General features: G+C 41.9%; 1 protein-coding gene across 1 annotated transcript in view; it reads left to right on the top strand.

The window, feature by feature from the left end:
* The first annotated feature begins 4,557 nt into the window (after positions 1–4,557).
* The window catches only part of ANXA5 (annexin A5), a 29,929-nt gene continuing 19,823 nt past the window's right edge, over positions 4,558–14,663 (top strand). Inside the window, exons 1-2 of the mRNA XM_067735169.1 lie at positions 4,558–4,718; positions 4,904–4,951. Of these exons, the coding sequence (XP_067591270.1) occupies positions 4,943–4,951 (9 nt within the window). The 5' untranslated portion in view covers positions 4,558–4,718; positions 4,904–4,942. The remainder of the gene's footprint in view (positions 4,719–4,903; positions 4,952–14,663) is intronic.

Raw genomic sequence — 14,663 nt, forward strand, 5'->3', positions numbered from 1 at the left:
GGTGGGGTTTTGTGGTGAGAGTTTTTTGGAAGGAGAAAGAGGGATGAGAAATTGAAACCAGTCTTCCTGTTATTTTTAGGCATTAAACAAGTGAGCTCATCTAATCCTAGCCACCACCCCAAATTAGGAAAAATCAAATCATTGTCCAAGGTCACACACTACTAAGATCATAAAGCAAAACTTTACCCACCCGGGGATGAGTCCTCCCCAGAATTCAGAATCCCTGTCTGGGACTACATCTATTCCACTGGCAAAATTCTCTCTTACAAGGTTTCCTTTTCACTTTTTTTTATATCTTCCTAGTCATTTTGAATATCAACGGTTTGCAGTTAATAACCCACACCACAGTGGATTCAGTCAGCCATTCACGCATCCATTCAAAACATTCACTGCGCTGCTATGAGCAGGTACTGAGTGTTCCTAAGGGCACTGTGCTAGGTGTTGGGGACTCAGCAATGAACAAGAGAGACAGGATGCTTGTCCTTTTATAAACAGGCTGAGTAGTTTGGGGTTTCTTTTTACTAATTGCTCTGAAGATCTTAATCAAGCTTAAAAATCCTTCCTGAAAGATTCCTATCAGAAACTTTTTTTACCTAATTATTTACCCAAGACCTATATTCCAGTCTCCTGCTAGGGAAGCTGACTTACATGTTACTGGATAAACACAAATATTGTTTTGAATAAAAACAGTGGAAGGCCTTCTAAAGATAAAAATCTCCTGAGGAGTCTCTGCTTTTAATTTCTGGTGAGCACGTGGATCTCAATAAGGGGAGATTATTAAAGAGTCTCCTCATAATTTCACACTGTTGGCTCAGGATGAGTTTCTGAAAGTAAATCTGGACCTATTTCTCCAAAGGACATTACAACCACTTTAAGTCTAAAGGGCAAGGTCGGGGAGTGGGGGGGGGGGCACTAGAATGCTGGCTACGTTCCAGTATTACTTCTGGGAGGTAGAAGTGATGGTGAAAATGGACAGGGCAGAATCTGCAGAAGAATGAGGCCTCACCTTCTCACCCTGGGAGGTTCAGGGATGGATGAGATGAGGCCACGTAGACGGCTTGAATTAAATTCCAAATGGTGCTTCTGGAGTCTTTGGCCACATCAGATGGGGGCCGTGGGAGCCTGCATATGGAGAGGAGTATAGAGGGTGGGAGTCTCATTTTGCTGTACTTGATAGGGGCCACTGATGGGAGACTCTAGTAGAGGAAGGATAGGAGGGAACCAGGAAGCATCAGCTTGGCCCTGGAGAGTTGGGGCCTGCCAGGCCTGAGGGATTGGCTGGTGATAGGACAGGTCCTGATGCATGGGGCAGTGGGACCATCAGAGAGTAATTTGTTTTAAATGTGAGAGTAGGGGCTGAATCATCAGGTTAGGAGCCGAGAATGGTAGTGAGGGTTTTTCAAAGGAGGAAGAACTGTGGAGGAATGAAACCAATCCTCTTATAATTGCTAGGCATTTTTACAAATTAGCTCATTTAATCCTTAATTTCTTGCAATTCACTATCTTGTCTTCTTTTCTTCTTCTTTAAGTAATCATAATTTGTAACAACTATATTTATTCAATGAAATTAATTTAAAAAGAAGACTAATTGAGAATTTTATATTCTAAAAAACAAGACTAACTCTTCTAGAATTAGGGAAAATTGTTTTACTTATACAAAGCCTAATACTCATTTTTTTTCTCTTTATGCATCAGTATAATTAAGGGAAGCAGTAGGTCAATGAATATATGATGAAAATATTAGATTTGAGACATGTAGAAATTACAACACAAGGAAGCTAGACCTGTTTAGAATAAATTGGCTAGTTCCTGAATGATCCAAATAATTGAGGTAAAGAGGGAAATCAGGAAAGTCTCCAGTTTACAAATAAATTGAGGTTCAAAAATGTGTTTGGGGACTTCCCCTGGTGGTTCAGGGGTTAGGACTCTGTGCTTGCACTGCAGGGTACGTGGGTTCTATTCCTGGTCGGGGAACTAAGATCCCACAAGCTGCGTGGCTTGGCCAAAAAAAAAACAAGAACAAAAATGGGTTTGTAAATTAGTTATCTGAGATTTGGTACATTTCCCCAATGGAAAGAAAATTTTAGGTATGGCTGTAACCTGATAGCTGATTATCTCATCAGAAAATAGCTGAAATCCATTATTTGTACACAAGAACTGTACAGCAAACAAACCAAAATTATCACAAAATACTTAAAATTAATGCAACATAAAGACAACGCACTAAGAAGACTTTAATTTTAAATTCAAGAAAGAGAAAGTTTAATTAGGAGGTTGAAAGAGTTAACTGAAGAATCTGGTGGAGAGTCTGAGGATGCCCTTTGGACACTGAGTAGGGACTTTTGGGCTAGATGACAGATACTGTTTTTAAGACATAATAAAGGAGATTTTCTGAGTGCCCATCATTTATAACACCCAGTAGGTAAAAAACACCACTCATTCAAAATCCATCAATTAAATATACCATTCAAAGCAGAGTCTTTAGGTGGTAGTTTTTATGCACTTTGCACTCCAGCCATTTTAGAAATTCAATTCACACACACACAATGGCACTCTCCTTCTTTTGGTTTTGCTGTTCACTTAACCAGATCACCCTTTCTCCTCTTCATTTCCTGACAAAATATCCTCCCTCGAAGCCTAATTCAAATGACACATCCATCAATTTTTTAAAATCCCTTGACAAAATATTAGCTGTCTCTCTTCTGAAACCAGTTGCATTTTGGTTACATTTTATGCATCTCGTTTATGATTTACAGTTTGTCTCCCATTGTAGTATTTGTATTCATGCTCTGTCTGTAATGTTAATGGGAGTAGACTCTTGTGTAGGCCTTCTCCACAGCTTCAGACCACCTTTGCAAAACAGTGTTCCCCTCAGCCTGATTCCCCAGCTCCATTTAATTTTTTTTATAGAAGACTTCATACTGGACATAATAGGTATTTTTTATTGTCTGTCCCCTCCCCCAGAATGTATGACTTATGAGGGCAGGGACTTTGTTTCATTTACTGCATTACCCTATCCCCAGTGCCTAGAACTGCACCCGGCCCACAGTAGGAACTGAATAAATCCATGTAACTGGAAGTGAAAGAAATACCAACTGGGGTATGTATATCAAAACACTGAGTCTAATAATTCATTAATTCTATCACTATTTACCTGCAGGACACAGCAAGTCATTAACCTGTGATGGGCATCATTTTCCTATAAAATCAACAACATCGTTAAACATAGGATTGCTGAGCTCTGGTGTCATTCCATTACTCTGAGAGTAGAAACTGAGAGAGATGATGAAGTAAAGGACTTCAAGTAAGTGGATGTGTGAGGGGAAAAGAATGCTCCAGGCCACACTGAAGGAGCTACTCTTGGTGAAGGTCAGAGAGAAAATGATAAGCAGAAGTGAGGAGAAAAAGATGCAGAGGAAAGGGCTGCCTTCAGACTCCTTTGCCTGTCAACAGTGCTCTGGGAGAGGTGCTCAAAGCAGAGAGGAGATGTGCTCAAACTAGGGAGCCTGAGGCCACGTAGAGAAGCCGGCTGCTTGGGAAGAGGCTTCCAGGGAAGAGGAAAGGCAAGATGAAAGGGGAGTGTGCGCGCGCGCGTGCGTGCGTGCGTGCGTGCGTGTGTGTGTGTGGCGAGCTCCACATGCTTTGCAATTTTGCCTTCTCTCCAGCAAACAATCACTCTGCTGTGACTTTGTCAAGGCCTGATTAAGCGTGTGGCTCATATGTGAAAGCAAATGAGAAGTTCTATCTATACAAAGAACACATTCGTTCTACATTTAATTTATGACAAAAGCTCTTCTTTATTCCCCAAAGCAGACTAGATTCTTATCTCTTACCTTGAATCTCCACAGCACTTTGCGCTTCTCATCCTAGAATATCTTACTGCGTCTAGGGTTGCCGGCTTCTGTCCTCTTGCTTCCCGGCGCCCGCCCGGTGCCGCCCCTCTCGCCACGCTAGTAAGTCTGAGGAGGGCACTGTCTTTCTGTCTTTGCATTCTCTGCACCAGCCTAGTACAATCTCCTGTAGTGTCTGTCTCCGTCTGTCTTTCTCTCTCTCATACTCATGTATTTTACGTTTAACTAATAATAGGGAATGGCTCAAATTTAAGTTATTTGAAAGTTCTAGGCTGGTTCTGAAAATAGGAACCGATCCCAGGCGGAGGTTTTTAAATTTCCCAAGCAAGTCACCATCGAGATATATACATTTAAGAGAAGGCCATCTAGGAAGCAACGATTGACACTTTTTTTTTAAACAAACTTAAAAATAAACTTGGGAATTCTAAACCGTGGTCAAAGACGCGCTGTCCTTGCCCGCAGAGACTGTCTGGTCTTCACGCCCCTACACCGTTAAGGCCGAGCACCGGGTGAGGCCCGCGTTCCTGCGGCCACAGAGGGGAGGGAGGCCCCAGCGATCCCAAACACGGAGTCCTGGACAACTCCCCACGCCCTCCCGCTGCGCGAAGGCCAGGCTGTCCCCGGGGCCCTCAGGGAGCCGCGCCCCTCCCAGGCTGCGAGAACTCGGACCGGCCGGGCTGCACGCAGGCGCACTGAAGCCCGGGCAGGGGCGTGTCGGAGGCACGCAGGGATGGGCCGGCGGGGGCGGGGCGGGGCCGATGCCGTTTCCGTTGCCTGGAATCCCCAGAAAGCAGCTGCCTGGAGCGTTCTCTGCCCGCGTCTCTGCCAGCCCTCTGCGCCGCCGCTCTCCCGGAGGTTCAGGTCTGGGTGAGTGAGAGCGCGCCTAGCCCGCCGAGGGCAGCGGGGGCGCCGGGGTGGAGCGGACGCTCGGCGGAGGGCTGTCCCAGGAGCTGCGGAGAGGGCGGGTCTGCGGCGGCGCCCGGGGGGCTGTCTGGACGCCGCGGCGGCGAAGTCCCGCTCGCTGAACCCGCCATCTCTCTCTTCTCTTGCAGTCCTGCATCAGTCACCTTCTCCTGACCTGGGCAGTCGCCATGGCACAGGTAAGACCGTGCGCCCCCGTGCAGCGCTCGGATTGACGAACTTTGTAAACTGTTCAGGAGTTCTAGAATTTGTTGGAAAGCCAGAAGAGTTTAGGAGTAAACTGAATCTGTCTTCGGGAATTTCTTACACTTTCTGTTTCCCCTTTGTTCCCCTTCCTAGGGAGCGCCCGCCCGAACCTGCTCCCACCTGGCGCTGCAGCGCAGCCGCCGGTGACGTGGCCGGATTTGGGGGGCGCTCCCTCTTCGTGAGTGAATGTGTAAAAGGGAGCCTTCCTAAAAATCCAGAGAGTGGCTGAAATTAGAACCAGAGCAAGTACAACTCCTTGTGGTCATGTGAAGCGAACGCATTTCTTTTTTTCTTTTCTTGGCTTTATTTATTTATTTCGCCAAGTTTCCTGTATTTGAATACTATGAGTGGGCGTTGGCTTTTTCCAGTAGAGTTGTAGTGGAGCTTTTTCCAGTCGCTCAACCCAATTTAACTAAAAGGAACATTTCGTCGTTGGCACAGATTTTTTTTTCCCCCCCAAGCAAAAAGATTAAACCGAAGAGCTGCTTTTCCTAAGTAACGAACTCGCGGAACGAGTTATGAATTGAATCTGCCTTGGGACTGTTTCAGAATTTGATTACCTAATAACGGCTTTCTTTGCTGTTCTTAACATTTATCAAAAATGTAGGGAAGAGAAAATCATTTAATTTATATAGCACTCTTTAAAAATTGACTGTGTTGTACAATCCTTTGTGAATAAAATATCGGTGCTTACGACAGCTCCACCCCGAAACTAATTTTACAAGATCTCATCGATCTAACTGGCTTGTCAGAGTCCAGAAACTTTTTTTAAACAAGTGGTTCAACTCAAACAATGCCCTCTTTCATGTATAGTTCACTTAAAAAAAAATCAGATTGACTTATCAAAATTGAATAAGGTTTCATGATCCTTTCCAAGACAAGATGGGAGGATTAAGAGGAGTTGGTAGTTTTATTAAATTTATACAGTACTTCCATTCTTACTTCCTCTTTTGCACTTAAGAAGTGTTACAAAAAACCAGGTCTCATATTACTTCAAGTGGAAACTTCGGTTTAGATTCTTCAACATATAAAAGGATACTTTTATATGGAATTAACTTTGCTGAGCATTATTTTTCCAATCTTGATATGCTGGTGTGGTGATGTAAATGATGATTTCGCAAGCATTAAAGAATAATTCTCTTTATCCTAGCTCTTTTGGCTGTTTCTCTTTTGTAAATTTACCCAGTGATTTCTGAAGTTTTTCAGTCAGTTCCTTTAATTATGTAGACTCTACCCAAGATAGCGTAAGTGAACACATTTCCCCAAATGTGGACATTGATAATTTCAAAGGATGAAAATAGTGTAAAAGCCCTTATATATACAAAACCTGGGAGAATGGTGGCTTGTATTATAGAATTTTGTACATGACCGCTATTACAATATAACCAGGACTGTTTTCTATCCAAGCCACAGTTTTTAGTTATCATAAAAGTTACAAGTACTATTAAGAAAGATAGTGTTGAATTTTACACTAGCTTTGTTATTAGTTATCCTTGGAAACCATGGAAGTAAAACATTTTGTTAAATATTTAATATTAAGGTGAAGTTTTGTTGGCTTTATACTTACATTTGATGGTGTGCAGAATTGCCTACATTATGGAATTGCACTTTTACTGTCTAAAATTTCCTTTGGACCCCAGTGTAAGCTGAAGTACTTCAGTGTTGGGTTTCAAACAGTTTCCATGGTAGTACCTTTTGTTGACGTGCGGTATGGGCTTCCACTCTCTGGCCATCTGTAGAGTAATGGCATCATGGCTGAGTCTTAGAGGTGCACGTTCTGGCAATTTAAAATATGTTGTTAAATATTAATGTCTTTTATTTAATGAAAAGTGAAAATATAGCCTTCCACAAAAGTGATTCTTCATGTTTATGAGCTACATCTTCCATACCAGTGGTTTTCTCTTCTTACTTAACGTTGGGACCACCCTGCAGATAACAGTTTGCAGATATCCAGGAATCAATTATCGCATATGTAGATCACGGGCACGACTGTCTTATTACAAATTTGATTGATCTTTGACAGATACATTGGAGTTTCTTTTTTTATGTAAACAAATATTATTATATTTTACACTCTTATGAATATTTATATTAATATATTTATAAGTAAATTATACATTATATTGTAATGAATGTACTTCATGTCAATGCTGCTCTTTTTTAAAATTTTTTTAAATTTATTTTTTGGCTGCGTTGAGTCTTCGTTGCTGTGCACTGCACTTTCTTTGGTTGCAGCGAGCTGGGGCTACTCTTCATTGCGGTGCGTGGGCTCTAGGCATGCGGGCTTCAGTAGTTGTGGCATGTGGGCTCAGTAGTTGTGGCTCGCGGGCTCTAGAGCACAGGCTCAGTAGTTGTGGCGCACGGACTTAGTTGCTCTGCGGCATGTGGGATCTTCCCGGACCAGGGATCGAACTGTGTGCTCTGCATTGGCAGGCAGATTCTTAACCTGCCTGGCAATACTGGGCAAATATTGGGAACAACATAAAAAGTGACTTATCATGTTAGGTAAATACATTCAGAGTTGGAGGCATTTGTTGGGTACCACTACTTGAGCTCTGCCCTTCTTCTGGTCCTAATTCTTATCCATTAGTATTGAAATATGTGGGATTCAACCAGTTAACGATTATTTGGAGAGAAATAGTCTAACCTGAGGCTTCCCAGTTTTTCTCAAAGAGAGCACCCTGGTTAACTCTATCTTCTCCATGACATACAAGAATATAAATTACAGATATACCTGCATGTAAACAGTCCCTGGACAGTACTTTTTTTTACAGGTTTGAAACTATTCATTTGAATGGTTTTATATTTATCTGGTTTGAAACCACAGCATCCATGTTATTTTAGCATAAAAGGCAAAATGAGTAATAAATTATTATGATTATTGGATCAGTAACAAAATCTACTATGTTAAATTTGGGTACAAGCTAGTTGAATATATTTACTAAGGAATAGCCAAAGAGCTGTTAAAATTGCCTGAGTTATCTATATATAGTAAATATTTTTGAATCCCTTCATCTTTTTTCTCTCAACAATCAACTTCTGTTTATGTAAGTGTGAATTTTTCATTAGGTTTTAGGGTCATTTCTTTAATCTGACTTACAGTATTTTGGGTTGGATTTCTTAAATAGGCTTCTGACCTATTTCTCTCCTATAGCTTTACTTGCTTACACAGGTTTGTTTTTTTTTAAATCTAAGTATTTAGCTACAGCCAAATTATTTCATAGATATTCTAATTTATTTAAGTATTTGAAAGTACATTGTGTAGTTCTGTGTTCTTTGGTTTGGAAAAATCAAGAGTTGGCTATATTTCATAGACAAATGATCCATTTAATACATTTTAATTCAATTTAAGGCTTTTATGTCTTTAATTTTCTTTAGGATAATGAAACTTTAAAAAATTACATTTTGGGCAGTCTGAACCTCGTTTAATTTATAGTGTTGTTTACAAAGATTTAATGTATTCAGGGCATCAGGAATGTCATGAAGCAAAAGCAGGGTACATAATTTTTGACTAGAAACTTCATGAACATCATAGCTATCAGCCTGATACATATTTAAACTGTACAAAATTTGAAGAGAAATTTTTTTGGTTGGCTTGAAATCACTGCACTATGATCATTTACAAGGGCCCTGAGCAAGCAGGATCAATATAAATAAGGAAATTTGAGATGAGGTTCATTCCAGAGGAGTTGACTGGAGGTTGAGACAACTAAAGATTTGAAGCTAACTTATTTCTTCCCTTTGTCTAGGACCAGCCAAGTTCATTAGATTTCTGTCTCTCATTTAGATGCAAAAGGAAGTAAAGTTGTGAATCGATGCACACTCTTCTCTAATATGGGAAATCTGTAAACTTGATTGTTTTCTGAAGCATCGATGTGAATGAATTGGTTAGTGAAATAGCTTTTCACGTGCTATGTGCAAAATGGCCAATTCAACAACTAGGTAAAATAGCCCCTTTGGAGGTTAATACATTTGCCCGCTTTACCGACTCAAAGGTATCACCATTATTCACGGACAGTTAAACTTTCCACTTTATTAGTATTTGCCAAGGGAAGGCATTCTTATACTAGCAGGGAGGTAGCCATAGGAGCATTAAAGAAACACAACAAAAATCTAAATAATGTTGACAAAACCTTTATTAAGTTACTAAAAACTTTTCTACCACTGTGCACATAATGTAAACTATTTTATAGTGATGCTTTTTTTCCTTACATCTGACTTTGAGAGGTCAGAGGTAGTTGGATGATTAGACAAAATGGAAAGAAGCAAAAATAAGGAGGATGAAAGGGAAAGGAAGTCATGTGAAAGTTAGCAAAAGTTATAGACCAGTTTGAATTTGAGGCTTTGAACTATAATTTTCACCTCTTTTGATGGAATTGAGCAACAGTGAAGATTAGGACTTGAGGTCTTATTTCTGACGCCTCATGGTATGTGTTTGTGCCCCTCGGTCCTCTTCGAGGTTCTAGTTTTTTCTGATATTTGATTTACTTTGCATCTCAAATCACAATCGTGTTTCCCTGGCTTTTTCCTCCTTTCTTGCTCATCTCATTTCTTTCCTAGTACAGTGATTTTCAATTTTTTTTTTCTTTGCTGATCACTGGGACCCATCATCAAAGGAAATATTAATGGGCCTGTTCTGTATTGTGTCCGTCAGATAAGACCTGAACTGCTCTGCCTGGAGAAGGAAGGCAGAACTCTGCCCTTGGCCTCCCCACCCAGCCCTTTCTTGGGGGAGGGGGGGAAAGACTTTGCGAAACCTGAGCCTCAGAAGAACCGTAGGTAAAAACCATTGTACAATGGCCATCATCAAAAAATCTAGAAACAATAAATGCTGGAGAGGGTGTGGAGAAAGGAGAACCCTCTTGCACTGCTGGTGGGAATGTGAATTGGTACAGCCACTATGGAGAACAGTATGGAGGTTCCTTAAAAAATTACAAATAGAACTACCATATGACCCAGCAATCCCACTACTGGGCATATACCCTGAGACAACCATAATTCAAAAAGAGTCATGTGCCACAATGTTCATTGCAGCTCTATTTACAATAGCCAGGAGATGGAAACAACCTAAGTGTCCATCGACAGATGAATGGATAAAGAAGATGTGGCACATATATACAATGGAATATTACTCAGCCATAAAAAGAAACAAAATTGAGTTATTTGTAGTGAGGTGGATGGGCCTAGAGTCTGTCATACAGAGTGAAGTCAGTCAGAAAGAGAAAGACAAATACCGTACGCTAATACATATATATGGAATCTAAGGAAAAAAAAATGTCATGAAGTACCTAGGGGTAAGACGGGAATAAAGACGCAGACCCACTAGAAAATGGACTTGAGGATATGGGGAGTGGGAAGGGTAAGCTGGGACAAAGTGAGAGAGTGGCATGGACATATATACACTACCAAACATAAAATAGATAGCTAGTGGGAAGCAGCCGCATAGCACAGGGAGATCAGCTCGGTGCTTTGTGACCACCTACAGGGGTGGGATAGGGAGGGTGGGAGGGAGGGAGACACAAGAGGGAGGAGATATGGGGATATATGTATATGTATAGCTGACTCACTTTGTTATAAAGCAGAAACTAACACACCATTGTGAAGCAATTATACTCCAATAAAGATGTAAAAAAAATAACAATAATAAACGCTTTACATGTTAATATTAAAAAAAAAAACCATTGTACAGCTGCTCAGCTGTAGTGTTTTGCTTAATGATTTCTGGCTCTTAGTTAGTAGTATGTGGAATGGTGGGTAGCTGTTTAGGTGTTGATTTTATTGAACTGGATGACAAATTTAAAGATGGTTTATTTCTCCTCTTAAAATGTTCCAGACCAGGTGATGTTTTCTCATCTTTAAATTTGAAGTGTTATTTCTGTATTATTTTCCTGTGCATTTAAATTCTGTGTCTAGAAAAGCAGCTCTTCACTTGTGTTTTGGTTTAATTTTATTCGTTTTATTTTGGCATAACTAGTCTTTGCAGGCAAAGAACTTTTTCATTTAAAGCAAACAAGTGAAAAAAGCCAACAAAATTATAGAGCCAAAAGAATGGATAATTTTGAAGTTGAGAGTTAACAGACCGAATTATATGTTTTGGCCACGTACTGTCTGAGCATATATAATAATTCCCTTGGTACGGCTCTGGTGGCAGAGGATTGAGGTAAATGAGGGTGAACTGAGGCTGGGTGAAGGGAACAGTAGCTACTTACGGTTGGAATTCATCTGGGGAAGGTGTACTTGTTGAACACCTTGAGGCCAGTGGCAAAGATGGGAAGCAGGGGAAGCCCTCTCTGTGAGTCATGTAGAGTCCCATTTGCCCAGTGTAGATGGTTTTGAGTGGGTGGGGATGGAGCTTGGACAGGATGTCCAAACAAGGGTTCGCTCTGTGTGAGTCATGTCCTGCGATTCACATCTGCTCCCTTACTACCGCTACATGGCTTTGCTAGCTTTCACAATGACTGATCAAATGGAAATGTAGCAAGAATGTTTCCCAATCTTTAGAAAGCTCTCAAAAATACAATCAGCAGTTATGTCTTCTTCACAGTAACTGAGACTCAAGGATACTTCTCTTCTTTCCATTGTTCACCTCATTTCCTTCAAGCTCAGGGGTCAGATGTCTCTTCTCTTTAAGGCAAATTCCTCCTGTCTTCTCTGTTCTTAACCTTTTCGCTGTTTCTCTATCTACTAGAAACTTCTTCAGAGCCTATAAGCTGGAAAATATTTTTAAAGTGTGTGTTTTCTTTTACCTATTTAAAAAAAAAAAGCCTGTTTGTAAAATGGGAGTTCACAGAGATGCTCTGCCTCTCAATTCACTCTTTAGTGTCCTCCAATCAGGCTTTTACCGCCACCAAAGACCTCCTAGTTGCCAAATCCAGTGGACCCTTTTCCATCTTCCCGCTTACTTGATTGCCCTATGGTTCGGGCACTGCCTGTTCTTCCTTTCCTTGGAATACTTTTCTCCTTTGTCTTCCATTCCATCACCTTCTTTGGATTTTCTTTTTGCCTTTGGGAGGCTGTGTAGAGCCCACAGTTAAGAGCCCACAGTCCCATGGCCTGTGTTCAGGTGCTGGCTCTGCTACTTGCTTGGGTTACCTGGGTGATTCGCCAAACCTTTCTAAGCCAGTGTGTTTCTTTATCTGGAAAATGGGGTTTCACTGAGGTGGTCCATGTGAAGCTCTGAGCTCATTGCCGCCCTTAGCTGATATTAGCTGCCATTCCAATTGTAGGTGACCTTCCCTCCTCCAGCTCTTCTTTCCATTCCATTAATATTGCCTTTCGTGAAGCCTCCTCCCACAGCTCTAGTTATCACTTATGTGCCCCAGTAACTGACAAGCCTGCTTCTCTTTCAGTATGTGGAGAAGTGCAAAACCAGCCACCCTGTTCCTTATCCAAAAAATGAATCATCCTCAGTGGTTTCCTTCTGCCTTGGCCCTGTTCCTGTCTGCCTTTTCCTTTCCATTTCCACTGCTCCTGACTTAGATCAGGTCCTTTTTATCCTTCTTATGTTTAGTAGTTTTTAAAACAGTCTTTCTGACTCCACACGTGCACAGTTCTGTCCTTTTGTCTCCACTGCTGCCCTAGTGATATTACTGTGCAGAGTCGACCTTGTTCCTTGCCTGCTTGCTTAAACGCCCTCCAAGGGCTTCCTTTGCCAGCGGGGTGAAGGCTGCTCTTCTCAGCCTGGCTTCCAGCTGTCCTCGCTCCCCACTGTGACCTTTCCCTTGTTTTTCTATCCAATCTTACTGCTTGCTCTAGTCTGTTGAAATACTTAACCCTTTGTCCAAAGCACCACATTGTTTCCTTCTTCCATGTTTTTAATCCGTACTGAAATCGCTGCCTGCCCTTTTCTACTTTGCTGAGCCAGCCTGGCAAAATTACAGGCAACTTTCAAGACATTTTGGGGAAGTTTCTCTGATTTCTTTTCTTTCCACTCCTCCTGTCTCAGTCCCTCCTTTATGTGCTCATATTACCCTGAGGAAACCTCTGTGTGTATATACTCTACTGCGCTTGATTACTTACATGCCTATCATTTTCTCCTGACTTAAGAGATCTTGACTTTTTCCTAGTGATTAGTACAATACTTGGCAGTGGAAGGCATTCAGAAAATGGCTGTTGAGTGAATAGATAAGCAGACAGGTGAGCTAAGTCATTCAAGTTCTCACAGTGAGAGAACCCATGGTATTTGTTCATGTTTATGATGATACTGATGGTGTCTTCCTCATCAATCTGAAGTGGTCTTACTAAACAGAGAGGAACTGCAGTTTGCCTTGAGAGAAATAACTTTCCTAACCCATACCAATTTTGAAGGGCCATCTCCTCAAATCTTACCAGTTTCTCTCCCAACCTATTGCTCCTTTTAATTATGTTGAGCCATTTGAAGCTGCCGGTATTCAACCATTCACTTTCCTATGGTCAAGCTATAGAACAAATGGCAGGGAGTTTATTGGCCCTTATTGCATCTGTGCTTTTTAGATAGGGTGGAAATGGAGACTAGCCTGGCTTTGGGTGGATTTCTCAAAGGGTTCTGAAGCCACTTCTAATGTGGGGTGTGGTTTCCACACACCAACAAGCGGTTCTCCTGTACCAGATGGGTGTCTTGCTATTCAACTCAGTTCTGCCATTGTCTGCTGCAGATAGCATCAGCTCAGCCCACAGGTTGAGGGCTCAGTTCTGCAAGACCACCCCTCTTCATACTCCCACCCCCATTTCAGACGCCAGTTGCAAGGCCAGATTGTCAGCTCTGATTCTGACTGACTGGCTATAGATCGGAGTTTCCAGTGACCCCATCATTGGCTCACAGAACTCAGAGAAACATTTTACTTACTAGATCACTGGTTTATTATAAAAGGACACAACTCAGGATCAGCCAGATGGAAGAGATGCATAGGGCAAGGTGTGTGGGAAGGGGCAGGGAGCTTCGGGGCCCACTCCGAGTGAGCCACTGTCCCTACAACGCCATGTGTTCACCAGCCTGGAAGCTCTCCAAACCGTGTCCTTTTGGATTTTATGGAGGCTTCATTACATAGGCATGATTGATTAAATCATTGGCCATTGGTGATTGAACTCGATCTCCAGCCCCTCTCTCTTCCCTGAGGTGGGGTTGTGGGTGTGGGACTGAAAGTTCCAACCCTCTAATCACATGGTTGTTTCCCCTGGCAAGCAGCCCCCAAGCCCCCATCCTTAGATGCTTCCCAAAAGTCACCTCATTAACAGAGTCAGGTGTGATTGAAGGGGGTTTGCTATGAATATCAAGCTCTTATCATTATGAAATTTATCACTCTTATCATCTGGGAATTCCAAGGGTTTTAGGAGGTCTGTGCAGGAAATGGGGACAAAGACCAAATATATATGTTTCTTATTATAAATCACAGTATCGCATTTTCCCACTTAGTAGAATGAAGAGCTCTGGCTTAGTTTCATGACCTCCCCATGAGATAAGTGAGGCTTCCCTGCCCCTCCTTTTCCTACTTGGCCACAACCTTTTGTTTGGCTGTGGGCGTGTGGGGGGGGTGGCTTGAGGGGATGAAAGCTGCTACCAGTCAACACTCTGGGGCTGGGAGATGAAACTGGGAAAAAACACCTCTTTTCTTGGATTGTATGCTTTTGGCCACATAATTACAACACTAAGGTTTTCCTGTAGGTTCT

The sequence above is a fragment of the Pseudorca crassidens genome, chromosome 4, assembly GCF_039906515.1.
Source record: "Pseudorca crassidens isolate mPseCra1 chromosome 4, mPseCra1.hap1, whole genome shotgun sequence".
NCBI lineage: Eukaryota > Metazoa > Chordata > Mammalia > Artiodactyla > Delphinidae > Pseudorca > Pseudorca crassidens.